The sequence below is a fragment of the Leptonychotes weddellii genome, chromosome 1 (assembly GCF_054177405.1).
Source record: "Leptonychotes weddellii isolate Sample4059 chromosome 1, ASM5417740v2, whole genome shotgun sequence".
NCBI lineage: Eukaryota > Metazoa > Chordata > Mammalia > Carnivora > Phocidae > Leptonychotes > Leptonychotes weddellii.
Window position 1 is genome coordinate 16,089,902 of NC_138369.1, and position 27,387 is coordinate 16,117,288.

General features: G+C 58.2%; 5 protein-coding genes across 11 annotated transcripts in view; all 5 read right to left on the minus strand.

Moving 5' to 3' along the window:
* HYAL2 (hyaluronidase 2) overlaps window positions 1–3,554 on the minus strand; it is a 5,540-nt gene extending 1,986 nt beyond the window's left edge. Inside the window, exons 1-2 of one of the 2 annotated variants that reach the window (XM_006737346.3) lie at window positions 3,425–3,554; window positions 320–1,287 (exon numbers count right to left, since the gene is read on the minus strand). In XM_006737346.3, the coding sequence (XP_006737409.1) occupies window positions 320–1,237 (918 nt within the window). In that variant the 5' untranslated portion in view covers window positions 1,238–1,287; window positions 3,425–3,554. Of the gene's footprint in view, window positions 1–319; window positions 1,288–2,129; window positions 2,279–3,424 lie in introns of those variants that run through there. The other variant, XM_031032394.2, reaches the window with a different exon arrangement.
* A 2,077-nt stretch (window positions 3,555–5,631) lies between these two features.
* TUSC2 (tumor suppressor 2, mitochondrial calcium regulator) lies at window positions 5,632–8,565 on the minus strand. The gene is made up of 3 exons (XM_006737347.3): window positions 8,282–8,565; window positions 7,050–7,170; window positions 5,632–6,920 (listed from the first exon to the last, which is right to left on the minus strand). Exons 1-3 carry the CDS (start codon window positions 8,425–8,427, stop codon window positions 6,855–6,857), a joined length of 333 nt encoding a protein of 110 aa, XP_006737410.2. The 5' UTR covers window positions 8,428–8,565; the 3' UTR covers window positions 5,632–6,854.
* An 875-nt stretch (window positions 8,566–9,440) lies between these two features.
* Window positions 9,441–18,272, minus strand: RASSF1 (Ras association domain family member 1). Of its 4 annotated transcripts, XM_081818381.1 has the most exons (6): window positions 17,984–18,272; window positions 15,985–16,091; window positions 11,756–11,860; window positions 11,285–11,582; window positions 11,053–11,168; window positions 9,441–10,389 (listed from the first exon to the last, which is right to left on the minus strand). In XM_081818381.1, exons 1-6 carry the CDS (start codon window positions 18,231–18,233, stop codon window positions 10,243–10,245), a joined length of 1,023 nt encoding a protein of 340 aa, XP_081674507.1. In that variant the 5' UTR covers window positions 18,234–18,272; the 3' UTR covers window positions 9,441–10,242. The 4 variants fall into 4 exon arrangements, with proteins under 4 accessions (XP_081674507.1, XP_081674531.1, XP_081674515.1 ...); XM_081818405.1 differs by lacking the exon at window positions 15,985–16,091 and having other exon boundaries at window positions 17,984–18,154; XM_081818389.1 differs by lacking the exons at window positions 15,985–16,091; window positions 17,984–18,272 and adding an exon at window positions 15,268–15,601.
* A 276-nt stretch (window positions 18,273–18,548) lies between these two features.
* Window positions 18,549–23,811, minus strand: ZMYND10 (zinc finger MYND-type containing 10). 3 transcript variants are annotated; one of them, XM_081818360.1, is made up of 12 exons: window positions 22,840–23,811; window positions 22,433–22,541; window positions 21,166–21,282; window positions 20,992–21,045; window positions 20,733–20,870; window positions 20,537–20,625; window positions 20,344–20,444; window positions 19,835–20,007; window positions 19,479–19,604; window positions 19,275–19,396; window positions 19,029–19,154; window positions 18,549–18,939 (listed from the first exon to the last, which is right to left on the minus strand). In XM_081818360.1, the coding sequence occupies exons 2-12, from the start codon at window positions 22,502–22,504 to the stop codon at window positions 18,864–18,866; spliced, it is 1,194 nt and encodes a 397-aa protein (XP_081674486.1). In that variant the 5' UTR covers window positions 22,505–22,541; window positions 22,840–23,811; the 3' UTR covers window positions 18,549–18,863. The 3 variants fall into 3 exon arrangements, with proteins under 3 accessions (XP_081674486.1, XP_081674481.1, XP_081674491.1); XM_081818355.1 differs by having other exon boundaries at window positions 22,793–23,811; XM_081818365.1 differs by lacking the exon at window positions 22,433–22,541 and having other exon boundaries at window positions 22,793–22,880.
* Window positions 23,812–23,951: 140 nt separating this feature from the next.
* Window positions 23,952–27,382, minus strand: NPRL2 (NPR2 like, GATOR1 complex subunit). Its single transcript, XM_006750765.3, has 11 exons — window positions 27,165–27,382; window positions 26,525–26,616; window positions 26,250–26,418; window positions 26,002–26,110; window positions 25,396–25,532; window positions 25,207–25,304; window positions 25,050–25,086; window positions 24,838–24,931; window positions 24,645–24,762; window positions 24,226–24,368; window positions 23,952–24,140 (listed from the first exon to the last, which is right to left on the minus strand). The coding sequence occupies exons 1-11, from the start codon at window positions 27,240–27,242 to the stop codon at window positions 24,073–24,075; spliced, it is 1,143 nt and encodes a 380-aa protein (XP_006750828.1). The 5' UTR covers window positions 27,243–27,382; the 3' UTR covers window positions 23,952–24,072.
* Between the last annotated feature and the right edge of the window lie 5 nt (window positions 27,383–27,387).

Consider the following 27,387-nt stretch of genomic DNA (forward strand, 5'->3'; position numbering starts at 1 on the left):
CCTGCACAATTCACAGCGCTTAACAGAGCACGTACCCTCCCCAGTGTCTATCACCCAGTCACCCCATCCCTCCCACCCCACCCCCCACTCCAACAACACTCAGTTTGTTTCCTGCAATTAAGAATTCCTCATATCAATGTGGATCTCAATTTTCTTATCTGCAAGATGGAGATAATCATGCCACCCTTTCACAAGGTCACAGGGAGAATGACAGGAGAGGATGGAGAGCAGCTAGTCAGCTAGGGGGCAGGAGGCCCCCTGCTATCCCAACCCCGCGGTGGTTGTGCGGGGCGGGGAGAAGGCGGGGGCCGGCACGTACCTCGCTGAGCCCTGTGAGCCTGCGGCTGTAGGTGGGTCGTGTGAAGACGTAGACCGGGAGCGCGTGGTTGGCGTGGTGGGTGTGAGCCACGCGGAGGGCCTCCTGAACGCGGAAGCTGACAAAGTTGCGGCCGTGGGTGGAGGACGCCAGTGTCTCGTCCAGGTAGACGGAGGGGAAGAGGGCTGTGCTCTCGGCCCACAGCCAGGCCAGCTGGTCGTTTCGGGAGACCTCAACATCAGGGCAGCGGCCTGTATAGGTGTCCCAGTTCTGCACGTAGTCGTGGTTGTAACAGTCGGGGAAGAGGTAGAAGCCCCAGAGGTGCTGCGGCCGCACTGCCTTGACAAAGCGCAGCGTCTCCAGCATGAACTGGCGGGCCGCAAACTCAAACTCGTACTGCGCCTGCTTGACCACACGGTCTGCTGGCCAGTCAGGGTGGCGAGTGGCCACCAACTGGCGCGACGACTGGCGGTACACGTCCTTGTCCTGCCAGTTGCGCACCCACACGGGCCGCCAGTCCTCCCAGTCGATGACTGCCAGGCCTGCAGGCTCCTGCGTACGGATGTAGTGCTCCACGTGCTCCTGCAGCATCTTCAGATGTGCCCAGAGGCTGCCATTCTGTGGCACGCCCCCATGCACAGACCTCCCCACGGAACTGAAGTGTGGATACAGGCCCAGCCGGTCATGGTAGAAGATGGTGATGTTCTGGTTCACAAAACCCTCATTAGGTGAGGCCTGCACATCAAAGGCCTTCAGGTCCAGGGGTACCTTGAGGCGAGGGCCACAGTCTTGTGTGGGGACATCCCATGCTACCACAAAGGGCCGGCCGGTGAAGATGGGTGGCGCTGTGGGCTTGAGCTGGGTGGCCCATGCCACCAACACCAGGGCCAGTGTGATGGCAGGGCCCAGGCCTGCCCACATGCTGGGGGCTGCAGGAAGACGGTGTCACCTGCCTGGCACCAGCTCAGGAACTGGGGGAAAGATGGGAGAGAGCAAGTTAGTCTATAGAATCCTGGAGGTGCCCACCCCAAACCCACTCCCACTCCCACAGTCCAGGCTGTGTGGGGCACTGTGCCCAGGGCTGTTCAGACCCTGTTAGGTGACTGTAACAGGTCTGAGAGACCACCGGCCACGGAGGGGAAGGCAAGACACCCTGGGAACTCACTGCCAGGAACATAGGGCTCCTTCCTAGAGCAGGTGGCTTACGGCCGGGCAGAGACCTCTGGTAGGTCTGTGACTCTCAGAACTGGCAGACTGAGCCATGGACTCACTGCTCAGAAATACAGATATCTGCAAAACCACCCAACACATGGTTTCAGAGAGCCCCGAACCCGAGGCCCACTCTGTACCCCGTGAAGAACTCCCGATCCAGAGAAATGATAGCATTTGGATAAGGCAGGGCACAGCTCATGCAGCCACCAGGAAGCTGGAATAGAGCCGCGGAGCTGGTAGCTGTGCAGCACCCGCCTGGCAGAAGAGCGAGGCTGTCAGGACTTTGTATCGAGCGCAGACACCCTCCCAAGCTTGGTGGAGGCCCCACCGGGACAAAGGGGCGGCGGACCTCCCACGGCGGCGCCGGCAGACCGGCCCTTCCCTCGGCAGCCCCCGGGAATGCACGCGCCCGCCCGCGGGGAGGAGCTCACTTCGCCTGGCCTTTGTGCGGGACCCCGCCCCCGCCCCGCACGTGGGGCCGGGGCCTGAGCCGGGCCGGGTGGGGGTGGGGTCCCTGGGCCGCCCCGCTGGGCGCATCCCCGGGGGTCCAGAACCCAGCCCGCTGGGAGAGAGCCGCTAGGCTTGCACTGCTCGCCCTCACCTCGCGCGGGGCGCCGCCGGGACCCGCGCCATGGCCAACGCCATCCCCGGCCCAGCCCGGCCCGCTCCGGCCGCTCGCCCAGGCGCAGCCCCGGCTCGGAGCCTCTGCTGCTCCGCCCCCCCCTCGCCCCGGCCCGCGGGCCCTTTAAGAATCCAGCGTGGAGGTGGGCCCGGGGCAGGACTTGAGGCCGGGGCGGGAAGGTGTGCCCGACTTTTACGCAGCCAGTGCAGCGTTTCGGCCTCCAAGGTTCCCAGATCCTCCGCCGAGGAATGTGGCCACCCATCTGGAGCCGTGAGCCCCCTCCAAACGGGACTTTCTTCTGGAGTCTCAGGCGCGAGCTCCAGTCAGCCCAAGATTTCCTCCCCCACCAGCCCGCGGCCGGTGGTACAGTCCTCCCCGCTCCGCCGCGCGACCAGCCGCTTAAAGGGACAGCGTAAGGGACGGGAGTCGTGGAGGGAATAAAGAAGGTGGTGTTCCTCCGCCCGTCCATAAGGTGGTGCTGCGGCACCTGGGGCCTTGGCTGGGGGCAGCAGAGGATCTGGCCCTGTACCCGCGAGTGTAGCTTCCAACCCTGGGGCAATTTGGAAAGAGGGACGGTGACCATAGCCGACCTCGGGCCTTCCGGGATAGTAACACCCAGTCCCCTACGGACCAGGGCTCCCCTTCCACCCCCCGGTCCCAGTCTGAAGGGAAGCCCCGCCCCCTGCCAGATTGGGGGAGGGGGACCAAGCGCCAGCCTCTTAGCCCTCGCTGGGCTGGGCCGAGGCTGTGGTTGTCTTGGCAACACGAGCTTTGAGTCGCAGCGTGTCCGGCCCCGCTGGGGGCCGGTAAGCCCAGCGGGCCCTGGGGGTAGGGCCCCCTGCCCGCGACCTGCATTAGGGACAGGCCGATGCCTGGGCTACCGTTCCCTCCTGCCCACTTTCTCTGGAGGCCTGTAGGAGCCCCCCCAGGCTTTATTTCAACTCTGAGGAGGCTGCTACCCTCGCAGAAGTACCCGGCCCGACCGCAGAGAAAGCCGGTCTGGCTAGAGGGGCTTCCCCGGGCCTCCACCCGGTATCAGGAGCCCTTTCGCCCCACAAGCCCCTCCCGCTGGGGAGCAAGCTTGGAGCTGGACCGGGCCGAAATCTCCCTGCCTCTTCCTAGATCCTCTCCCCCGTATGCGGCTCAGCTCCCCCAAAGGGCCCGGGTCTGCACCACCAGCCCATTCCCGTCCGCGCGACAGGGAGAGGAAGGAGAGAGAGCTCCTGTGAGCGGATCTAAAGGGGGTGCAGACCAGTCGCCTGCACTGGGCTCACCTGTGTGGGAGCCCGTGGGCCCAGTAGGTCGGCGGCCTCCCTTCTTCCCCGCGTGAGCCTCTCCAGCTAAGCTACTCGCACCAGCTGCTGCCCGCCGGGCAACCCGCCGGCGACTTGATAAACCCCATCCCCTCCCACCCGCTCCCGCCTCCCACCCCAGCCCTTTTTCCTCACTTCCTGCTGCCCCTCTGAGAGGAAAGGGCCAGGAACAAGCGCGGGGGAAGGGACCGCCTTGACCCTGTTTCCCTCCGGCATGCCCTGCTGGCTGGCTGCCCTCCCCACCCTTCCCCCCTGGAGTATGCCCTGGCCCTGTGAACTGCACCAGGTGACAGGAAGGCTGTGGGACTTGGCTCAGGTGACAGCCTCCGCCATGCCGGCAGTTTCCTAACCCTGAAAGCTCTTCTCCCTAACCTTCCCTTGGGGTTGAGGCCCATCCTCAAATCCAGTAGCCTGTGAATGGAGGGGCCCCAGTGGTGGGGTGCTTGGCTGATGGTCCCCCAAGGCAGGTGGTGAAGAAGGGGACCGGCCCTGAGGCAGTTTGGGGAAACTTCCAGGAGCTGAGTCAATTTTTTCCCACTGAGAGCGTTAGCGTCCCAAATGTGACAGAGTGGACAATGTGTTGATGTGTGTGACTGTGCAGGGTCGGGGGTGGAACAGGGGCTGGGAGGGGTCTATAGGCCTCCAGCTCTTCTGCTGGAGGACATTCCTAGGTGAACTTCACCAAGACACTGCAGAGTAGGGAGCTCATAACTGGAATGAGAAAAGGGCTGTGTTTCCATGGGAAAGGGGTGCCCATAACAGGACTGGCCCCAGGGAGAGCTGCAGCAGAGTCCCAGCAGACTGTTCCAGAGAGTTGGACAAGTCTGCACACCCTCAAATCACCCTGAGCCTACCCCATTCACCCTACTGGCCCACCTCCCTGATGCCCGGGGCCTTTCTCCTAACAGAAGGCTGTGGAAGACTGGGCAACTGGGGGAACTGGGTACACACCCTAGAGTCTGTCCCTGAGGACCAAGGAGTCCAGGACATGGCAAGGGAGGGTGTGTTCCCATACCACTGTGCTGGCTCCATAAGGGACACAAGCCTTGGAAACTGCAGGGGGTGGGGGCCCCTGGGGAAACAAAGGCCAGACCAGACAGTCCCAGGGCAGGGACACTTCCTCAGGCAGCCATTAGGAAGGAAGTGAACACAACCCAGTGGAAGGGAGTGGAAGAGCACTGCCCTGACCCCCATTGTTTCCAGCTTTGGGGTCAGCTGGGGCAGGCTGAACGCAGGGAGTTCCCCCACGCTGGGACTGTGGTGACGGGAGATGGGATGCCATCTGGCATGGCAGAACCCTGGCCCTGCGGCAGTAAGGGGGAGAACGGAGGATGACACGGCTTTATGTCTGGCATCTTTTCAGGAAAGTGGGAAGGTGCCCAAAGAAGAACTACAAAGGCTGCACAGGATGATCCTGCTCCGGATGTGACAAATTTAAGCCTCCGAAAGACTGGCAGGCCAACTCCCCAGACCCAGAAGCCTGTGTCCCTGAACTCCCTCTTCCCTAACTGGAAGTTGGGCTGATGGCCAAGGGCCAAGCCTAGTAGGGAACAAGCCTTCTAGAAGGACCTGAAAAGAGTAGGCTGAATGTACACAGGGGGCAGCTGGAGGTGAGAACACAGGGCCAGCAGGGAACAGGTGGGTGAGTTCTGCCTGATGGAACAGAAGCCCCAAACCCACTCTCCTGGTGGTACCCACAGGCACTCCTGGGAGGAAGCAGGTGGGTTTGGGCTACATAGCCTGGCAGTAGGCCAAAAGCATGGTGGCACCCATCTGATTGCTGTCCACTTAAGATGGGTCTTGGAGGTCCATGGGGTTCATGTTGTGACTTCCTGTGGGGTCAGCTCACATGGCTGGGGGCATGACAGCTGTTCCAGAACTACCTGAGGTCATGCTCTCACCTCAGGTCAGGCAGATGGGGCCAATCCCTAGTGAAGCACCCCAAAGGCTTCCAATTCCATGGGTCCCCACCTATTAGACACAAGAGAGGAGTGGCCTTCCATTCTGAGGGGCCCTGCAGTGAGGGCTGTGTGAATACACTGCCACCTGCTGGTCACAGCTGGGATGGCCACAAGCTGGGCTCAGGCTTACTCCGAGTCTTGATGATAAAGATGGGAGCCATCAGAGTGGCCCAGTCTAGACCTTGGATGTCACAGCAAATGCCACTCTTGTATGCAGGGTCTACAAATAATTTTATTGGAACTAAACAAATAACACAACAGCCTTCTTAGATTGGGGGCTGCCCTTCCCAAGCCATTTCCCATACTCTTAAAAGCACAGAGCTTGCACAGTAAGGAATTAAAAAAAAAAAGTCATTTTGATGTAGAAATCAGACTCTGTCCCAACATCATGGACTAGACTATTTACAGGCTTTCACATTTTAAGTATTCCTTTATGGTTGATCTCTCCTTCCTGTCTCTACCCAGGGGCTCCAGTACCTTCCATTGACTGATCCTGGGGGATGAGTATACTGTAGGGAAAGGGGTGGTGGGCTCCTCACAGCTATTGGCACCAGCCCTAGGGGTGCTGTCCCTCACCAAAGGGTGGCAGATGGTCTCCTCCCTGTGGCAGGGGTGTTGGGGGGGGCAGGGGAGCTGGTACAAAGGCAAGGAGGATTAGACAAAGTAGGTGGGTTGGGGCAACTCCCCATAGGCACAGGCATCATAGCCCTTCCTGATCCCATCTTATGCCCTCTCAACTGGGGGTGTGTGTGTGGGGCAACAAGTAGTTGCAGTGGGGAGGGATCAGTCCAGCCCTGGGTGGAGGGAGAATCCTCCCACACCAGTCCCATCTCCTATTAACAGCCAGAAAACTGTCCATCCATCTGGGAGTGGGAACAGATGAGCAGGTAGGCAGGAAGAATCAGGCTTGCACTGCCCCCCACCTCTGTCCAACACAGGAGGAATCGAGGTAGCAAACGGCTGAAATGCTCCAACAAGGGGTTAAGGGAAATGAGGGAAAGGAAGTTCCCACTTGCATACAGTTCCCACAGCCCAAGGGCTGGAAGAAGGCAGACCTTGCTTGTAAAGTGCTGTAGCCCCTAGCAGGGCTGGGCCCTACACAAGCTTGGAAGAAAGCAGGCTAGGCAAGGGTGCAGGAACCAGGCATTCCTGACCAGCATATGCCCTGCCATGCTCCTTGTAGGGAATGCTGGGGAAAGTGGGCTGGTAACTCTGCCATTAGCCCTCGCCAGCCGCCAGCCACCTCGTCCACATATAAACCAACACCCAACCAACATTGCAGGACTGCCCTGCTCACAGCTGAAGTTTCCAGGCCAATGCAGTTTATTCAGGGTTGTGGCCCCAGCTTAGATTCCTTAATGGAAGCCACACCTTGAGCCTGGGGGTTTCTTGCTGGGGTAGGGAGTGCTTATGCCTGCCACTCCCCAGGCTCACACCTCATAGAGGATCACAGGAAAATCCACGTGGATGCGGGGAGGATCCAGCTTCACGATGCCCTGCCATGGAAACAGAAGCTAGTGAGGGCCAGCTCCTCCCCCAAGAGCCCCCACCATGACAGCAGACCACATGTGGGTCTACCTCCACACACTCAACATACGCCCTATGACCACTGCCCGGCCCCTCACCTGAGGAATCAGGTTCTTATGCACCCGCCTCAGCTTGGCCCGCTTCTGCCCGTTCTTGGTGACGATTGTCTCCTCGTAGAACTCGTGAGCCAGATCCCCATCCTCATCATAGAACATGGAGCTGTGTGGAGAGAGAGGGAACGGGCTGGGCTGGAGCCCCACACCCGGTCATGGCAAATAACCAGACTACAGGGAAGTGTGCCCACCTCCAAATGGGGAGGAACAACCTTGGTGGGAGGGAGAGAGGATAATATGCCTGAAGAATCCCTTGTTTAGGGCTTGGGGTCTACTAGAAGCAAGTGGGGAGTGGGATGGTAGCCAGCGCTACTCTCTCAGTCTCCAAGAAGAGAGATCATATCAGAGCACATTGTCACGGTAGCCAACTTCAGTTCTCATCACTGGTGTGTTCAGCAAAAGTAGCCATTCCAACATCAGGTCCTTGCCTTCACCCAAGACTTCTAGAGTGGGCAGCATGATGGCCTGGGCATGTGTCTCACTCCAGAAGATGCTGCTGGCCCTGGGCCAACCTGAGATGGCAGATGCCTGAGCTAGGAGGGAGCCTGAAGAGAAAAAGGCTGAATCCTCCCCACCCACCCCAGGTGGCTGGTGTAGCCAAACTACCACTGTTGGGTCTCCCGTGTATCTACAGCCAAATCTCCAGTATCACCTGAGTACCATTTCCCTGGGCCCACCAGGGGCAGGCCAATAGTGCTCCTGTCTGGACCCGTGGAAAGAGAAGGGAGGTCAGGGCTCCAGATCTGCAGAACATACCTGGGTGAGGGTCTTTTTTTACCCAGGTTCCATCCTCAACACTAGGGCCCAGTCCTACTTTCCTGGCTACTACCCTCAGAGGTCCAACCCCATCACGGTGGGGAACGGAAACAGCCAAAACAGGGTTAATTCTTCCCTCAGAAGAACTGGGGGAGAGGGAGGCTAAGAGCCTTCAACTTTCATGCTGGGCAGGAAGGGATGAAAGAAAAAAATCCTGAAGTCGCAGGGAGGCTCTCTGTCAGCTTTACCGTGCAGAGGGCCTGCCCATGGACAAGCCTCAGGCCCACTCTTCCCCTAGGGGGGCCTTCAAAGCAGCCAGGTCGTCAAGAACCGACTGCTCTGCTTTCCCCACCCCTTGCTCCCACGGGGGCCCGAAACATGGGACTCCTCCTCGAGCTCCCTGTAACGCGCGGAGCCCTGCCGCCCGCCTGTTCTCCCCGGGGCGGAATCCGCGCCCTTACCCGCGGCGCGTGAATACGAAGGGGGGCACGACTCGGCCTCGCGGCCGCACCAAAACTTGCTCAGCGACTGCCGACTCCGGGCCTCCGCCCCCCGCCGCCGAGGCGAAGGGCCACAGGCCCCGAGCTTTGGAGCCGCTGGCGCCCATGTCAGGGCCGCCGGCGCATGGCGAGCCCCGCGACCGCTTTGCTCTCACAGGGCCGTCGGCGCCGCCATGCCCTGCCTCGGCCTCCGCTCGCAGGTGCCGCCGCCGGTGCCGCCGCCGCCGCCGCCGCCGCCGTCGCCTTCCGCAGGCTCCGCTGTCTCCACGGAAACCTCACTTCCGCTTCCGCATGCTGCTCACGATGCCTTCTCTGATTGGCTGCTTCTCTCGTCGGTCCGCGGGGCGGGACCAATAGCCGCTGTCAGAAGCTAGGCATCCCAGCAGGCACCGCGAAACGTCAGGTCCCAGCAGGCCAGGCTCTCCCCAGCTGGGACAGCTCCCACCCAGTGAAGTGGAGGTTGTGTCCTGCTTTCTTCATGTGTGGCGTCTCCGACGTCCCCGACCCCGAGAGGTCAGGTCCAGCGGGCCTGCCCAACCACCAGCCTCCCCGCAACCAGCACTTTAGGGCTGCCCCAGGCCAGGCCGTGCATTGCCCACCTGGCCTTATTTTATTCCCACAGTTTCTGCGATCACCACTGTTGCATGTAGAGGAGAAACCAAACCTAAGGATAATGAACTAATTGGCCAAATGTATAGCTACGTTCAGTCTGAAGAACTTTGGATTCAGTGTTCTTTCCAAACCCAGTAGAAGGCATACTTCATGAAGGCCAAGAATTTAACAGCTAGACCTTCGATGCCATGAGCAGTGTCTGGTCGTGGTCCACAGTAGTAGCTCAGTAAATATTTGGTGAAAACGCCTCTCACAGCTTGGGGTGTGTGTGTGTGTGTGTTGGGAGGGGTGTGGGTTCCCTAAATTCTAGCTTATATTCTTGCCTGTACCACGACCTGAGACCCCATGGTGCTGCATGATGACAGTACATATTTGTACCCCACATGCTTCACAAACTGGTCACATGGTGACTTTTAAAAGGTGCTCTGTGAGCCTGTCCATCACCCTTGGCAGCCACTGGCATGAGGGCAACTTCAGTTGAGGGCCCATAATAAAGACTTCAAAAGCAGAATTCTTAAATCTTTATTCAGCCAATTCTCTCAGGCCCCAGGCCCTGATGATGACTGTCACCCCCACCCCCTTCCCCACAGGAGGCATGCAGCTGAGGCCACGAAATATATCATACATTCGCACACATCATCAAAAATAACTGAGGGAAAGACCCTCGCTTTGATTGGCAAAGAAGGCACAGACCTGACCAGTGCCCACACTCACACAGACCCTGGCCTAGGGACATCCTCCTTGGAGGAGGCACTGAGGCACTGTTGCTGCAACATGAGCCAACATTCCCTGACCCCAGTGTGTGTGAGGAGTCAGAAGCCACTGTAGAGGGAAACCTAGACTCTTCCCCCACGCCTGCCTTATCTTGAACACCCGCCCTTGGCTCCGACTGTCCTGACACCCCATCCGAGACCCAAAACATATGACCTTTCCCCATAGAGGAGGGCCCTTATCCCTGCAAACATGACCCTATTCTGTTTGTGGGGTCTCCCAAGATTCTGGTATCTGAGACACGAATTAAGGAGACTTAATTCTGCTCTATCCCTGCTGCAAGCCTGGAGCAGCTTCCTGGGGCAACCCTGGCCCACCATGACCCACTACACGAAGGGCAGAAGGGTGCAGAGCCATGCTCTGCTACACCTACGGGTGGACACAGGGGGCCAGCTCCTTTGCTGTCTCTGGGCTCATTCCCCCAGTAAGAGACGACCTCCATGCACACTCATTCTTCAGGCCACATGGGCCCTGTCACACTCACACGGCACGCCCTCGGCGCTGCCTACTCTCCTCCTTTCCCCCGGGGGTACAAGAGGTCACCCCAGGGGGCAGGCGTGCAGGGCCTCCTGGATCTTCTGACGGCAATAGGAGTACTTTTGCAGGATCTGGCGGAGGTGTTCCTCTTCCTCCCGCTGCAGGATGCGCAGGAAGTTGTGTAGCTCAGGCAGGCTGAAGGCATGCCACTGCAGGGGGAGAGGAGGGAAACAGGCTGCAACAGGCATGGCCAAACCAGCAGGCCCTGCCAGCGAAGAGCAGCAGTCACGTCACACAGCTAGGATGGGGCTTTCTAATGTTAGGTTCTTGCCTGAATGGCCCGTGCTAGGATTCTTGACAATAGTCTGTATAGAAGACGGGCCCCATAAAGTAGGGCAGTCACCTCGAAGACAGGCAACCAAACCAGATGTTCCCCAGTTACCTGTGGACAGGTTATGCCCACACTCTGAGTTTAACACTACTCCACAGACCCAATACTTTGAAGCCAGAAAGCTTCTAGGTAAAAAGTCATAATGGTTGAACGGGAGCCTGCCTGACAGTGTGGGCCCATCTGTGTGCTTTGATCTGGCTTAGAATCACCATACTATCAGATGGATTCCTGCATCTCCTGAAGAATCTCCACAACAGAAAAGAGTAGACCACCAAGACAATTCTGGGCATCTTGGGACAGGCCCATGACCTTGGCTTGAGTGGCCTGGAAGGCTTCACTGTAGCTACAAGATTCACATACTCCTGAAGAGGCTTTGCAGGGCTTTTTCTCCGGCCCTATTCCTCCTTCCAACTTTACTGCAGCTGTGACCCACTAGCCTTACCCAGTGACAACCAAGAAGCAAAAGAGGGCGTGTACTCACATTCACCTCCCCAGAGTCATTCTCCTTGAGGACAAAGCTTAGGGCCTTCTCGCTAGGCCCTGCAAGGAGCCGCAGCCGCAGGGGCTGCTCATCATCTGACAGCTTCCGGAGGTACACTGAGGGCCAGGCAGGGAGAAGAAAGTATTTGATTAGAGTCAGGCCCAGCCCACTTAGCTCCTTACACATGGAGCATGCATATATACCCTCATACGTGGTGGGGTGGGAAGCCCACCTTGGCCATGGCGTTCAGCCCGCTCAAAGAGGGCAAACTTGCGGGGGTCATCCACCACCAAGAATTTGCGAAGTAGGGCCTCAATGACCTCACGTGCCCGCGTGCGTGACAACACATGCAGGTGCTTGACAGCATCCTTGGGCAGGTAGAAGGAGGTACGGCGCCTCACAGCAGTGCCCCGCCCTGGGCCCCGCCTGGCATCCTGCAAGGAGGGTGGCTTCTTGCTGGAGGGCACTGAGACAGGGCGCACCAGCTTCAGTTGAACCTTGATGAAGCCTGTGTAGGAGCCATCCTTGTTCTGAAGAGGAGAAACCAAACCATGACTACGTTCCAGGTGAGATGGAACAGATTTAGACACCGCTAGTCCACTTGGGGCTAGGCTAGGTGTAAATAAATCACTGCTTAGGCCCACCTAAGAATACCTCAGCTGTAGCCTCTCCCCACACCCCCTTCCCCAGGCTGTCAACTCACCAGGCTCATGAAGAGGTTGCTGTTGATCTGGCTATTGTACTCCTTGATCTTCTGTTCAATCTCAGCCTGAGAAAGGTCAGGTGTCTCCCACTCCACAGGTTCGTCCTGAAAGATGGGCCAGCATGGACATAGGGTCCTAAAAGAACCCATCCCACTGCAATGCATGTCACAGACGGGGAGGTGAGTTTGGGTGGGCCAATTTGAAAAACAGCCTCTGGGGCAGCCTTTGGGAACTGCCTACAAAGCTTGAGTCCTGATGAGAAGAACCCACCATTGCTCCTGGTTTTGCATGCAATGGATGGGCACAGCAAAGGCAGAGTCATCTGGCTTCTTTATGCTGCCTACATGGGGCCTCCTCAGCACTGGGTGGAGCCCTAAAGATACCTTAAAACCAAGACAACTGAAGATACAAGGCCAGGGGCCAGGAAAAGATGTGGGATTCTTATTGACAGTAAAAGCACCTTTCAACTGCACATCCTGATTCCAGCACCCTAGTTAGGTGGGGTCAGGGGTGTCCTGGAGAAGGGGGACCACTTTGCCAGTCTGCCCCGGCAGAGGGCCATGACCACAGGGTAAGAGGTGTGGCACTGGTGCACACCAGGAGCCCAGCCAGCTATGGGTATGAGGGTAAGGGCAACCTCTACAATGTTAGCACCCTCTGGTGAGGGATTTGGGGCCAGCCCTGTATGTCTCACACGTAGGGAGGAAACCACTGTGACATGCCATTTGATCTTGACCCAAGCTGTACAAAAGGCAGCTTCAGGCCAGGCTCCAATCTGCCTCCTGGTAGAGCCGGTCCCACAAGTGCCAAGCAGGTAGGATTCTGCACTTCCTCCCTCCTATCTGGAGGTTTAGCCCAAAGATTTTTTGCTCTACCACTCAGCCCATTCCCCGCTCCTCCAGGGGCTGGATTCTTGTCGGAAGGGTGGAGTATGGACCAGGGCAGCTGGGGCTCTGAATTAACATTTTTCTGTCAAACTCCCTGGTTCCATTGCATCAGCCTTACTTCCTGTTGACGTCAGGCCCTGGTTGGAATGGGAGTGTCACAGACACAGCTGAGATCACTGCTGACCAACGCTTTGTCCCAGGGGAATTCTTACCAGCTGGTCCCCTGCAGAATAATCTGTGTCCAGCCCTGAGCCCAGGAGAGGCAGGCTTCTCCCTGATTGCTGCCTTGGGGCCCCTAAGCTTAAACAATCTGATGGGGATGAATAAGGACGACAGATGAGAGGGTAGGGTGCTCTTCACCTAGACAGCTTTTTAGCAGTATGCTCTTTACCTAGAACCTGCTAGTAAGTATGTGGCACTGAAGACTGAGGTTGGGGCCTCACAGGGAAAAGGTATTGGGGGAGGTGTGGGAACTGAAGCCTATTTGCTCCCCCAAGTTTCAAAAAAATCTCCTGGAGGAGAGCACTAAGAAGTGAAAACTCCAGCAGAAATCTTTCTGGGGGCAGGGAGGAACCCTCCAAGAGTAGTAAAGAACAAATGTGTGGGCCCTGGGAAATGGGAGATCTGGCAGGTAAAATGAAGGCTGGGGCCTGGGAATAAGGGGTGGTTGTGTTGGAAGGAGTGATCCGATAGGAAGGAGGACCAGGATGGGAGTGCTACGGGGCAGGAGGAAAGTTGAACAAACTCTAGTCCCAGGGCAAGAAGGAAGAGAATTCTGTTTACAGAACGGTGGGCACAGAGATGGTACCAACTTATTTCCCTTCCTTGGATGGTTCTGAGCTCCAGCCTGAGGATGAGAACACTTGCTCCTTCCTCATTCCTTCCCTGGTCACCCAGGAGCCCTGGACTGGGGTGCAGTCATTTATGTTCCAGTCTCTTCCCCTCTCCAGGTGAACCTCCCTTGTGGTTTTTGTTGTTGTTTTTCTTTTTTATTCTTTTTTTTTTTTTTTTTTGCCTCCCTTAGTATCTTTACTCATAAAACAAGGGGCTGGACTGGAGGCACTGCACTGTCCTGCCAGGATTCTAAAAGAAAAAAAAAAGTTTTTTTCTGGAGGATTCCAACAGCCATCCCAGAGGTGTGCACAGCAGGACCATGGAATTTCCCTTCTCCTGAACTATAGTGACCCACCCTCCACTCTGCCACTGTCCATAGTGACTGATGGTTTTTATTTTACATACAATTGGGGACTCCCCTTCACTTGGTTAGTGTCTTGTGGTTTTCTCACTATTCCACAATGGAAAATGGCTCAAGCCTGAGGGACAGACAGTCCCAGGGATCTACACTCAAACCTTGCACCTAACTCTGGGCTGAACTTTTGAGTAAAATTTAATCTAAAGACTATAAAATTTTCATCTAAAGAATCACCCACGGGGCGCCTGGGTGGCTCAGTCGTTAAGCGTCTGCCTTCGGCTCAGGTCATGATCCCAGGGTCCTGGGATTGAGCCCCGCACCGGGCTCCCTGCTCAGCGGGAAGCCTGCTTCTCCCTCTCCCGCTCCCCCTGCTTGTGTTCCCTCTCTCGCTGTGTCTCTCTGTCATATAAATAAATAAAATCTTTAAAAAAAAAAAATAAAGAATCACCCACAAGTCCCTTTCCGTGGCTCATGTAAGGAATTCTGTCCCATTGCTGCAAGGTATTCTGAGCTTCACGGTCCCCCATCTCTCTTTCCTGATGCTCTGTCCAGGGTGCTCCCCTGAGGTGTACCAGCTCCAGAATAGTTACCTGAGCTTGGTGGTCACACTCATGGCACACAGCACAGAGGTGTCTGATAAATGGGGACACCTAGGAGACTCAGAGAGGAACAGCTGCTCCAGCACCTCATCTTACAGTCCTGGATTAGTAACCCCTATCTCTCTTGACCCCTCCTCCGGGCTTTGTACAATCTAGCCTGCCTCACCTCCTGTGGATAAAATGCTCCTGTTTGCTTACAGTCCAGAACTAGGCTTCCTTCCCATCTATTCCTAAATACCCTTTCTACAGGTCCACACCGATTTTACTCTATGTGCTGCCGAAGCGACCACTACAGCCAGGTCCACTCCAGAACCCTCCACATTCCAGAAGCCGGCGGCAGACCAGGACTGCTAAGAAGCGGGGACTCAGCTGGCTCCGTCCAGGAGTGCATATGGAGGGGCCCGAACCTTCCTCCTAAACACACTTCCCAGTTCCCAGCGAGGACACCTCCCTTTCCACTTCCTTCCACCACCCCCACCCCCGTCCCCCCAGAGAGGAGGTGGGAGCGTCCGAACGCGGAAATCGAGGTGCTCGTCCAGACTGCGCAGTCGGCTTTAGTCATAGGTGGATAATGCCCGTCCCGGGTCTACCCCAAGCCACGTAGCTGCTTCTCCTGGTTCAACCGGTCTGTGACAGAGACAACAAGGCCTCGACCCCCGGCACCGAGGCGCTGAGAGCCCCGCACACGGTTCCGCGGGCTGGCCCCGGGCCGGTATGGAATCCCCACTGACGGACGAGCGGGACTGCCCACAAACTCGAGCCGGCAACTTAGCGGCAAGGGGCAGGATCCCAGCGACTGTCACCGGCCCGCCGCCCAAAATCCCGGCCCCCACCTGGTCCCGACGCGGCCTGCGCGCCAGTGAGGTACGCGCCGTGAAGTACTGCTCGAGCTCCGAGTCTGAGTCCTCCTGGCTGCAGTAGCCACTGCTTGTTGTGCTGCTCCAGGTCATCTCGAAAGAAGGCGTCCCCGCATCCGCCTCGCCCATCGCCGCGCCCGCCCGCCAGCTCCCGGAGTCCGGTGTGCCCGTAGGATCCAACCACCGCCCCAGGCGTGTGTGCGCCTGCGCGCGTGCGCCGAGATCGGAGTTCGCGCGGCAACCGTTAACACTGAAACGTAGACAGCCAGGATCTGGCTCCCGTCTCATTGGGGAGGAACTTCGAAGGGCGGTTCATACACGCCACGCCTCCAGGAATGACCTCATAGCCCAGGCAGCTCAGCTCGGCTCCGCCTCGCGGACCCCACCTCTCTTGGGGAACAAGTCGGAGCGTGTGCGCATGTGCACCAGCGTGGCTGCAAGACCGGATGCGGATGCGGGAAGGTGCGGAAATTGCGCGGGGGCGGAGCCTGGGCGATTCCGGGCAGTCCGCGCGGAGTCAGCATCCCCGGCACCCATTCGAGCCCGCGCGCAGAATTAGGTTCTCTCTGTCGCGGGAAACCCGCTGTTAGAACGCTCATTGCGCGTAACGCCGGGCAGCCCTAAGCAACTCCTGCAATGTGGCCGGCTGGTCTGCGCGCCTTTTCCGTACGCTCCCCCCTGCCCCGCGCTCACCACGTTCGTGTCCAGCTCCAGCGCAGGTTCCCAGCCCAGGTCCCGGGGCCCGCAGCAGTCCAGGCAGACAAGCGCGCGGCAACGGTAGTGGCATGTGAACTTGCAATCTGCAGAGAGGCCTGGCCGTGAGGCGGAGGAGCCCCAGCTCCAGTTCAGAGCATTCCGGGCATGGAAGAGAACCCAGGGGATGAAGGCCCTTGCCCGCCAGGCTCTGCATGACCGGCCTTATCTTAAGGTCTCGTTACCCCCCGCTGCTGCACAGCTTCTAGTGTTGATCCCCCGACGTCTGGAAACTGTCGGGAGGGCCTCAGGCGGTTAGGAATCCAGGCCTGTTGAACTGCTGGATCCCTAGCACCGAGCGCAGAACTTCCCCCTTCCGCATTGTCAACGCCCCCCTCCTCCGGTCTCCGCGCATTTACTTGAAGGGCAAAAAACCAAAAGCCTTTAACCTTTGTTCCCCTCCAGCTGTCATCTGTCTCTGCATCCCTCGCACCAAAACTTAATCAACATTCTTCTACATACAATCTAATTCCTCACCTTCACTCTCCCCTTTACCCATTCCAGTCAGGCTTGCCCCTCCCTCCAGGAAGCTGGTTAGGGTCCTCAGCAACCTGCGCACGGTTCAGTGCCAGGTCCCTTCTCCATCCTCACCCCCTCAGCATCGTTTGATGCTTACTCCCCTTGGTTTCCAGAGCTCCCCAATACCCTGGTTTTCCTCCCGTTCCCTGCAGCTCCTGCTAAGTTCCTTTGGTTCTGTCTCAACTCCCAGATCTAATGGACAGAGTGTCTGAGGCTCAGTCCTGATCACTGCCCTGCTCTATGTACTCACCTATCCCAGATCCAAGGCTTCCATCGCTGACCTCCCTCCCCAGATCAAAGCCCGTGTCAACCCAGTGTGGCCAAAGCAATTCTTCTTTCACCTCCCCGCTCCCCTCACCAGAGCTCCTCATCTCAGCAAAAATCGCTACTCTCCCAGTTTGAGGTAAAAAAAAAAAAAAAAAATCCCAAATCACTCTTGATTTCTCTCTTCTATTTGCTTCTCACACACACCCAAATTGTCCTGTATTTCATCTCTATGTCCCTTTATTTCTTCTTGGGAACACTGCAGTGTTCCAGCCCTTCTCATGGTTGGTAGTCTGTCACAACCCTGGTGTTCAGGACAGACTCTTGTACTGGATGAGAGGGTCTCCATGCCTACACAGGCCTGGGACACCTTCTCTAAATCCCTAAATGGGCCAGAGCAGTGATTTTCAACTGCTCTCAATTCCAGGCTGTCTACTGGAATGATTTTTTTTTTTTCCAGTTGCTGATACACTCCCAGTAATTGATTCAACACGTCTGAAGTCCAGGCATAGGGGTTTGGAGGGCTGTAAAATCCCAACTGATTCTAGCTGGTGTATATAGCCCCTGGGGCAGCAACCTCTGCTTGCTGGTGATTCCTGGGAAGGCAGGACCACCACTGGTGTGTGGCTGTGTTTCATGTTTTAGCACCTGGTTGGCTGGGCCTGCAATAGGTATTTGCTCAACAAAACTCCCGCTTGCAGAGGGCCCACCCAAGGTACTTTTCCTCTGCCCCCCTCCCATAGGAGGGGAAAACTCCCCTCATCCCAGAGATTCTGGAGGGGGACACAGTGAATGAATCTTTGGGAAGGGGTGAGCCTGGGAACAGGGACTTCTAGAGATTGGTCGAAACAAAGCCTTTCTCAAGAAGAGCCAAGAAACTTCAAAAGATAAAAAGCTTGAAATCAGCACGTTATTCATAGTTATTCATAGGCAGCCGCCTCTGCGCAACTGTGCCCCTGATGCAGGTGGAATAGGACAAGGATATACACCATCTATCTGCCTGCACTCTCGTACACGATGGGGCAAAGGTAATGGACCTGGCCCGCGGGAACCGACCCTGCCGACCGACCCCCTCCTTTGCGACTTGACACGCAGCGAGGGCGCTGCCTCTTGGCCGCCCGTTTCGCTCTCGCCAGCGTGCGGGGCTGCTACTCACGCGCGCACTGCAGGCCCTTGCGCACGACGCCCCAGATGAACTCGCCGCAGAGGTCGCACCACGTGTGCGTGGCGGGCCCCGCGGGCTGGAAGTGGTGGCCGCGGCCCGCGACCAGCTGCCGTGCCGGATTGCGCGCGGTGCCGGGCGCGATGCGCAGCGCGTTTGCGCGCTCCAGCCGGGTGCGGCTCGGGCCGGAGCGCCGCGCGGGTTCCAGTTCCCTCAGTTCAATGAGCTCAGGTTCCGTGGACATGGCCGGGTCGGGCCCGGACTCCCGCGGGCTCTGGGCGCGAGCGAACGCGGGGCGGGCGGGGCCGCGGGGCGGGCCGCGATGCGGCACCGCCCCCGGGATCCGGGCAGGGCGGCGGGAGAGAGCCGGGGCGAGCAGCGCAATGGAAACCTGGGCGCCCGGGCTATGTGGGCCCGCAGGCGGAGTAGGGCGGCGAGGGCGTGGGGTGGGGGGAGCTCTCGCAGAATCCCGGCCCTCCCTTTCCTTTTCTCCTGCATCCCGGGAGCACCCCTCCTGCTGACGACGACGACCACAGCGAAGGGCCACTCGGAGACAGGCTGTTTCTAGAGACCAGCTTTACTGTGCTAGAGGAACAGGGTCCCCACATCCGGCCCTTGTCTTTGCCCCCGCCCAGGCCTCCTGCTCCAGCTTGCTGAGGCAGCGCCCTCAGCCTACCCGCTGTGTAGGGCAGGAAGCGGGGAGCGCTTTGCTGGGGAAGATGGGTCAGCAGCTCACTGTGCTCGCTGTGCTCGCTGTGATCACCACCTGGGAGGCTGGGGCTCTGGCAGAACCTCAGGCTGAGATCCTGAGGTTCAAGGGCACACTCTGGGTGGGTTGTACAGTATGGGTGGTTGGCCCTCACAGCTGCAGCCTTCACTTGGCTCTGTCACCTTGGGCTGCCAGGATACAAGCCTTTCCATGCTTCTCCCAGTGCTTGACTTGGCACTCCCTGCAGGCAGGCGGGCTGGTGAGCACGCAGTGCTTGCGGGGGGGTATGGAAGTGGGGCTTAGGGGTCGAGGGTCCTAGGATACCCTCACCTGCAGCAATACCATTCATTCCGGCACCGTGAGCAGCGTTTGGAGGCCTCTGCCCTGCAGAAGGCACAGCGGGGCCGCTCTGGAGTTACTGCCTCTAGGACGTCCAGCCTGTAGGTCTCAGCCCATCTAGGAAAGGGGTCAGGAGAGCCTGGCTGGGCCTGGCCGGTGGGGGCACAAGAGCACCCCTGCCTGTGTCCATGCCTTCTGCATCCCTCCCACCCCTTCTGCCCACTCAGCAGGCTTCACCTTCTTGCCTGCAGCCGCAGGTCCTGCTCTGAGGGACTGAATATGTGCCTCAGCTGGTGCTTGGCAATCGCCTGCCACTTGCCTCTGTTGTCTCTCTCTAGCCGCTCCCAGATTTCTGGGATCTGAGGGAGAAAAGTGGAAAGCGCCAGAGAGGAGCTGGCAAAGTGCGCAGTGGTCCTGAGCAACTGACTTCCTAGTACCTACCTGCTCCAACACCAGGTCTTTCTTAGGGGGCTGCGTTTCGGTCAGGGCCAGGTGGGCCAGGAAACCCTGCAGGTCTGCCAGGCTGGGCAGCTGGTCGAGCAGTGTGTCTGTGAGGAAGGCCCGAAGCTGTAAGGGAGTCCAGGGAAGGCCAGCGTCAAGTGGTGCTGACCAGAGGAGGCTTGCACTGGGCTGGGCTGGGCTGAGGTGCCTGTGGGGACCACGTCCCACTAGCTGCTGCAACACCTGAGGTTCGGAGTCTAGAAAGAGGACTGGGGCTGAAGTAGGGGGGCAGTGATAAACAGCAGGGCTGGGCTGGGGTGGGAGGGGGTGGCGCTGGTGCAGGACGAGTTCCCCACCTTGAGTAGCTGTCCCTTGGCAAAGCTGGTGAGGCAGTAGCGGGCCCGGGCTTCGGGGCTTAGTAGCAGGTTGTACAGAGCGATCCACACCTGCCCATCCAGCTTGCTCAGCTTTTGCCGCTCTGAGGGGGCCACTGTCTGCCAACGGCCACCCTCAAATTGCTGCGCCTTGCCTGCAGAGAGGAGCCAGCACACTAGGGGCAGGTGTGTGCACTCTTGCAGTCAGCCCACTGCAGCTGCATGGGCTGGGGTACTGCCCGGGCACAGGACTTGCCCAGGCTGGGGTGCTGCTTGCTCCAGAGCAGGGGGAGTCCTTAGTAGCGGACACAAAGGCCTTCCCTGATGCAGAGCCCAGGTCCAAGCCCATCTCGCGTGAGGCATCCTGGGACCCTCTATGAGCTAGCAGGCAGAGTTTGTCCGCTAGCGTGCAAGCTGCCTGTCCCAATCAATGGGGGAGAATGTCTGGGAAGCAGTGAGCTGGGGCTTGGGCAGGTGGGGGAAGACCTTACCTCCTTCCTGCCGGCTCCAGGGACTGTGTTCCAGCAGTTCCACCAGGAGGCAGGGCAAGTTGTGGGTACTGAGCATGCGGTTCAAGGTGCTCAAGGAAAGGCTAGGGGTGGTGGAGGAGAGAAGTGAGCAGAGGCTACAGGCCCGGGATCCCAGTCCTCCACTGTGGGTCCCAGGCCTGGCAGGACTGCCCACCTGTCCACACAGTCTGTGATGTAGCGCAGCACCGAGAGGGCCTTCAATGCGATCTCAAACTCCATCAGCTCTGCCTGCTTCTGCAGCTCCTGGGGAGGGGGGGGCACATGGTGCTCAAGCTGGGCCACCCCCTGCCTGCTTAGGCCTCAAGAGAGCCTGGTCTACCCATTGGCACCCCCAGGGAGCCTCAGCCTACCTGTATGGGGGTGCTGTACTGGGACTCCTCCTCCTCAGGAGGGCCACCACAGCCACTCCGGGCCACCAATAGAGTCAGTTTTCGGTGGCAGTAGTCTACCAGGTCCAAGACAGTGTCCTCTGCTGACTCACACACCTCCTGAGAGGCAGGCAGAGGGGAAACATTCTGTCTCTGATGCTCTCCCCACACAGCCACAACCCCCCTTCCCTGTCAGGCCCTAGCCTGGGGCAACGGCTGGTGGGCAGGGCTGATGCCTCACCTTGTGGAAGAACACTGTTTCCAGAAGGTTGACGATGGAGGCCTCATGGTGTACCTGTCAGATAAAGAGAACAGGGCCCAGAGCTGCTGAAGGAAGGATGGGATTACCAGCTCTCTTCTCAAATCCAGAGCCCTCTAAAGGCACGGGCCGGGTGTGAGCAGGGGCCCAGCTCACCACCATGTATATGGGAAAAGTGTTCTGGGGCTTGAAGTCCTCCAGCCTGCACAGCACAGGGAACACCTTCTGCTTCCACATCTCCACTGCGATCAGCTCCTCCACCAGCGTTGGGATCTTTGAGGGGGAGGGGAAAGGACAGGGATGAAGTAGGCCTACATTGGCCTGGCAACCTGTCCATCCCTGGCTCAGCCCTGTCTGACTCTCCTCAAACTCCCCTGGGCCCCTAGGTTCTCTCCATAGGCACCTTCCCAATCTCTCTCCTGCACCTTAGACCTTCATTTCTAGTTGCCCTCACTATCTCTGTGGGGACATTCCCCATGCTTCCTGTAACTGGCTCTTGCTTTGTCCTTAGGCTGCCTTGCTCCCCCCTACATCTACGCCCTTCTCCCCACTGTCCTCATCCAGGTGTTCCTCTCAGGCTAGCTCTCGTGCTCATGCCCTCCCTCTTGTCCCTGTCATCTGGTCTTCCAAGGTTCTCATATGCCTTGACCTCATCTTTACTCCTCAGGGCCCTGCACAATTTCCTAGTCCTCTCCCACCCTCCAGTAGGGGGCTCCGCCGTTTCTTTGCAAAGGGACCCTTTTGTCAAGTGGTATCTCAGGTCATTTATTTGAGCCACCTCCTGGCTCATGTTCCAGCCAGGCTGATCTCTGGTTTCTTACTCCTCTCTCAAGTTAGGAAGGCTGCCTCCTTCCATGCCAAAGTCCCACCCCCACTTCAGTGAGGGCCCCCTCTGGCCTGACAGTCTATTCAAGGATGTTTTTATTATTTTTTATTTATTTATTTATTTATTTATTTATTTTAAAGATTTTATTTATTTGAGACAGAGAGAGCACATGAGAGGGGGGAGGGTCAGAGGCAGAAGCAGGCTCCCTGCCGAGCAGGGAGCCCGATGCGGGACTCGATCCAGGGACTCCAGGATCATGACCTGAGCCGAAGGCAGTCGCTTACCCAACTGAGCCACCCAGGCGCCCCTATTCAAGGATGTTTTTAGAACGTGGGCCCTCCCCCCACAGCCTAGGCTGTTGTATGATCCATGACTATCTCCCAAATCAACCCACGCTTCACACTTGGCCTGGTGTGCCAGGGTCCTGTCCAAAAGGGGTGAAAAATCAAATGTGTAGCACACTCCTCTCTTTTCCCTTGGGGAAGACAAGTGTACCACCCAGAGGGAAGTGAAGGCACCCAAGGTGCTCCTGAGAGGGAGAGTGGTGGGGTGGGAGGTGGTGGTAAGGCAGGAACTCTGCCTGTGACCCCAGCATACCTTCCCATGGGTGACCAGCAGCTCCTGGATGGGCTCCCCCTGGCTGGCTGTAGCATCAAGAATAGCCTGCATGTTCAGCTTCTCCAGGTTCTCATGCTGCTGGTTCCACCTGCCCCAGAGAGTGGAGGTGTATGTGCATTTGGGTGCTCATGTGTGCAGCAAGAGTGGGGTGCGGGCTGGGTCCTATTGAAGCCTAACCTGATCCTGAGCGGCCAGAGGGGGCTCAGGGCCATATACCCCCCAACTCGGAGAGCTTTGTCTCCTCACCTGGGGGCTCCTCCACACTGGGCACCCTCTCCCCCATGTCAGGCCCGTACTCATCCATTCAAGGACTCTGACCCTTGGACCCAGCTGCCTCACCCTCCGGAGCCCATCTCGCGCAGCGGGAAGCTGCGCAGCCCCCGCACCAGCTCGTCAGCCTCCCCCGGCAGCAGCAGCTCCAGGTCGCCCATGTTGTGGCCGCAGACAGAGCGGGAAGGCGGGGCTCAGCTGATCCCGAACAGCAGCCGGCGCTGAGGTGGGGGTGCTGAAACTCTCGGGGACGAAGGTCTCCCGCGGGGGTCCAGGTCTTGGACACGGCCGTTGCTGAGCAGTTGGGGCGCGTGCGTCCTCGCCGTCATGGAAACGGTTAGCTCGGCGCCTGCGCACTTGCGGCCCGCACAGGCTCCGGCCCCGCCCCCGCCGCCTTGCTTTCCCGGCGGCGGGTAGCAAACGCTCTTTGGACTCCCAGAACTTTCTCCCTCACCTCCGACTGCGGCTCAAGGATCTGTCCTGAGTGCCAGTCGGACGTCAAGTCGACCCACACGGGGACAGGGCCACCCTGCCCCCACCAGCTCTTCCAGCAGCGGCTTCACCTCGGCCGTACGGACGCTCCTCTCCGTGGCTTCCTCGCCCTGGTGTCTCGCGCCCGGCTCCACCTGTTGGCTCAACAACGCCCCCCCCACCCCGCCCCAAGTAATGCGCAGGACTCCTTTCTAGCCTAACAGGCTGCCATCACGTCTCATGAGGTAACTGCTGTAGTCTTTTCCTGGGTGACTCTATGACTGCTTCTAGCCCTCGAAATAGTATGTCCAAAAGCAGCTTACCAGGAACTCTGCAGTATCAGGCTCTTGCCCCCTCAGTACCTTGGGACTTCATTTCTTGCCCCCTCCCCATTGCCTCCTATGTTCCAGCCCCGTGGGCCTCTCTTGGGATCCTCATGCATCCTAAAGCTGTTTTTGTTTCAGGGCTTCTGCACCTGTTCCCTCTGCCTGGAATACTCTTCTTCCTTCAAGCCTCAGTTCCGGTCACCTCAGCGAGGCCTTCCTTGGCCATTTAATCCAGAACAGCCCCAACTCCCACCCCAGGTCATCATCAGCTTCCTGATTGTTTTTCTGGCTATTTCAATTAATAATTGGCGGGCACATTTACTTGTCCATAATCAGTCCTGCCCACCAGATGGCGCACGAGGGCACCAGGACCACGGCTATTTCACGGCCAGTTCTCTGGTGGCTGGATCAGAGGCTGTACTCAATAAACGTAAGTTGAAATGGATGATTTTATTTACAGAAGTGAGGGTCACCCTTGAGACAATATGGACTAGTCTACCAGTCTAGTCCTCATGCACCAGGGGGTGCTTAGTAGGAGAGCCCCCACCAGCCTCACTTCCAGCAGATGATGATGTTGGGGTCATTTTCCAGCCGTTCATCAAGCTCGTGGTAGCTCATGCCTGTTTGGGACAGTGCAGGTGAGGTGAGCAGTCTTGGCTTGGCCACCTGCCCTGACCCCACCCCAGCTGCCCTGCCTGTCTCCACCTGTCTTGCAACAGATCTCATCATAGCTGTGGCAGCCTGTGTAAAGCCGGGCAGGGTGGCTCCGCTCTTCCCGAGACACCCGCACAGGGTACTTCTGTAGTCGGCGGATGAGGTTCTTCATAAGCCCAAACTGGATCAGCTTCCTAGAGTGGGGTTGAGGGAGAGAGGGGTGATGCCCTGGCCAGGCCTTCCTCCAGCCAGGCCAACCCTTTCCTGCAGTCTCCCTTCTGGTTTTGTCTCAGTGACCAGGCTGGCCTCCAAACCCATCACCTCCAGAAAGCCTGCCTAGACTACTAGTGCCACATGATTCTGCTCACTGGGAATCTCCTGCTTCCTCTCTAACCCAAGGCTCCAGAGAGATGTAGAGTGTATCTGCTTTCAGGCAAACCCCTCCATGCCCCTGGGAATCTCCTTCTGACCGTTCATCAACACGCTGCAGCTGCTGGGGGTGGCGGCCAATGAGGTCTCTCACAGTCGTGCCGGGGCTCAGGCTGCAGTACAGCTGGAACACATCCCGGAGACTGGCCCTCTTGTGCCCTATGGGCACCAGGCGTCAGCTCTGCAGGTGGCCCCGCCCTCCCCAAGATGGCCCCCCCCAGAGCCCACCACTACCTTGTTTGGTCACATAGGATAAACACGCCTCTTGCAGGGACTTGTCATCTACCAGGTCCTGGACCTTGGGTGTCGGGCAGTACACGTTGGAATACTGGAGGGTAGCAGGAGGCACAGGGGCCTGAGTGAGGGGCTTGGAAGTCTGACACCGCCCCAGTCTGGCCAAGCCACGTAAGTCACTCTCTGCCTAACCAGACCCCAGACTCACCTACCTGGAGGATGGACACCAGTGTCACAACGCCATAATACCTGGGGGAGATAGTTGTGCTCAGCTTCTGAGGGCCATGCCTTCCCACCTTCACCCTCAGGGTCTTGGGGCTCTTCCCTGGCTAGCAACCCTGTTCCAAGTGTGACTGCTGCCCCACTCACAGCAAGTTCTGGATGGCGATGCGCACCAGGTTTAGCTCCACATCTGCCTCGGCTGAGATCTTCTGCACATGGCGGAAGCCATCAATATAGGGCAGGATCTGGGCAGGGCAGGGCAGGATCAGTAGGGGTGGGATGAGGCCAGAGCTGTGGCCAGCCCTAGGTGATGATCCCCAGGGAGGGAGAGCACACCTGTTGTGTGGTGAGGTCCCACTGTGAGTTGAAGAAATCTTCCTTGTCCTTGGTAAAGACAGGCACATCATACTCCTGTGCCACAGGAGGGTCAGGCCGCTGCTCAATCACCTTCAAGTGGATGGTGTTGGACTCATCTGCAGGGGCCCCACCCATATCTTCAGTGTCATCTCTTTCAAGAGGCCCTCTATTACCCTCCAGTACTCCCAGCAACTCTTGAGGCAGGGGGGTGGCCCTGGGTAGTGCCAGTCTCCCCCAACCCCCGCTTTTCTTAAGCTCTCTGTCTAATGTGGGGCTTGAACTCACCTCAAGATCAAGACTCACATGCTCTACTGACTGAGCCAGCCAGGGGCCCCCAATCTTCCCCTTTTATGGAGCAAGAGACAGGTCCGGAGAGGGAAGGGAACAAACCCACGGAACATGGAGAGTTCTTTTGGCCTCCACATCTCAAATCCCAACATGCACTGGACCCTGGACATCGTTAACCCAGCTCATTGGGCCACCAATTTGTTCATAAGTCTTGTCCATGGCTGGGCTTGCCTTTCCCTTGCCATGTTCCTATCTCTCCTCTACCCCTCTGCTGTCCTTGCAAAGGCTGGGCCATACCGATGGGCAGAGTGCACCGGCCTGAGGCATTTAGCTCCTCCAGCAAGATGGTCATGATGGGCACCAACTTCTGCTTGCTCTCCTCCGTCGACACGAAGCTGCTCTCTAGCTGGATGGAGCATGGACAACATGGTGGGCACACCCCAGGACCCCTGGCTGGCATCCTGCCCTGGCAGATACCCAGGTCTGGAGGGCTTTGGAAACATTTGTCTGCCTGCCCCTCCACTCAAGCCCATCGTGTTGCAGACCTCCAGTGTGGTCAGGTAGCCAGCCAGCTTTTTGACGATGGGCTCAAGGGCACAGGTCTTGGCCTGGGCATCACACACGAAGCCTAGGTTGAAAAGCAGGGCATTGCGGCTGTACTTCTTGTGTTCAATGCACACAGGGCAGCCGATCAGTTTCTTCTCCATGGCTGTGCTGGATGGGGTGGGGGGAACAGGTGGGAGCAAAGTCAGGCTCCTTCTGCCCCCAAGCTTGTCCACTCCTCCGGGGACGTTCCCTCCCTTCCCCACTAGGGCCTCACACAGTGATGAGCTTGTTCTGCAGCTCTGGCTTGGTGATGATGTACACCTGGACTGTGTCAAACAGCTCCCGGGAGATGAAATCTTCAGGGACCTGGGGAGGGGAGTGGCAAGAGGCCCCTTAGTGGACCTTGGGACTAGGCAGAGTATACTGGGTGACCCCCCAAGGCCTAAGCCCTGTTGTCCAGCGTTTCTCCTCTCTCCCATCCACCCAGACCTACTACTACTTTGTGTTTCCAAACACATGCCATGTTCTCACCGGCCTCCTGGCTTTTGCATATGCTGTTTCCCCTACCTGGCACACTCTCTTCTCCTCCATCTAAATTCCTAAGCATCCAGGAATACTATTGGACCGCGCACCCCCGCCTCTCTTGGGACCTTGAACCTCCCCTGGGTCGCCACAGCCCGATTTCCCACAATCACTGCCTATGGGATGTTTGCCCCGACACACCGGGAGCCTGGGACCTGGGTCTGAGTATCCTCTCGGTTCACGATTCTCCGCGAATGAAGGAGTGGTATGCCTGCGTGCAGCATGGGGCTGGGGAATCCACCGCTTCCAGGCAGCTTGCTCAGCTCCCAGGAGCGTCCCTCTCCCACCACCCTCACCACCCCAGCCCCCGGCCCCGCGAGCCCGGATGGCACCTGATAGGTGATCTTGGGTCCCAGCGTGGGGTGGAACTCGCTGAAGAATATGCATTCGATGCGGCAGCCGCTGCCCATGGCGCTAGCAGGGCCCAGGTCTGTAGACTCTGGCTCCTGAACCCCTGCAAACACCGTCGGAGACAGCCCTCAGGCCTGGACCGCCAGATCAAGCACGCCTGCGCACTCACACACCCGTTACGCTGCCTGCTTAACAGCGCCTGCG

Bases quoted from the DNA above. Each gene is read 5' to 3' on its own strand.
- TUSC2 (XM_006737347.3), bottom strand. From the start codon at position 8,427: ATGGGCGCCAGCGGCTCCAAAGCTCGGGGCCTGTGGCCCTTCGCCTCG. The intron at 7,171-8,281 runs GTAAGGGCGCGG...CTCTCCACACAG, and splicing joins TTCGTATTCACGCGCCGCGG to CTCCATGTTCTATGATGAGG. The intron at 6,921-7,049 runs GTGAGGGGCCGG...TTTCCATGGCAG, and splicing joins ATAAGAACCTGATTCCTCAG to GGCATCGTGAAGCTGGATCC.
- RASSF1 (XM_081818381.1), bottom strand. From the start codon at position 18,233: ATGTCCACGGAACCTGAGCTCATTGAACTGAGGGAACTGGAACCCGCG. The intron at 16,092-17,983 runs GTGAGTAGCAGC...GCCTCTCTGCAG, and splicing joins CAAGGGCCTGCAGTGCGCGC to ATTGCAAGTTCACATGCCAC. The intron at 10,390-11,052 runs GTGAGTACACGC...CTCCCCCTGCAG, and splicing joins ATGACTCTGGGGAGGTGAAT to TGGCATGCCTTCAGCCTGCC.
- ZMYND10 (XM_081818355.1), bottom strand. From the start codon at position 22,884: ATGGGCGACCTGGAGCTGCTGCTGCCGGGGGAGGCTGACGAGCTGGTG. The intron at 19,605-19,834 runs GTGGGGAACTCG...ACTCCCTTACAG, and splicing joins CCAAGGGACAGCTACTCAAG to CTTCGGGCCTTCCTCACAGA. The intron at 18,940-19,028 runs GTGAGGGTATCC...GCCTGCCTGCAG, and splicing joins AATGAATGGTATTGCTGCAG to GGAGTGCCAAGTCAAGCACT.
- NPRL2 (XM_006750765.3), bottom strand. From the start codon at position 27,242: ATGGGCAGCGGCTGCCGCATCGAATGCATATTCTTCAGCGAGTTCCAC. The intron at 26,111-26,249 runs GTCTGCAACACG...TGCTCCATCCAG, and splicing joins GCTACCTGACCACACTGGAG to CTAGAGAGCAGCTTCGTGTC. The intron at 24,141-24,225 runs GTGGAGACAGGC...TGTCCCAAACAG, and splicing joins TGAGATCTGTTGCAAGACAG to GCATGAGCTACCACGAGCTT.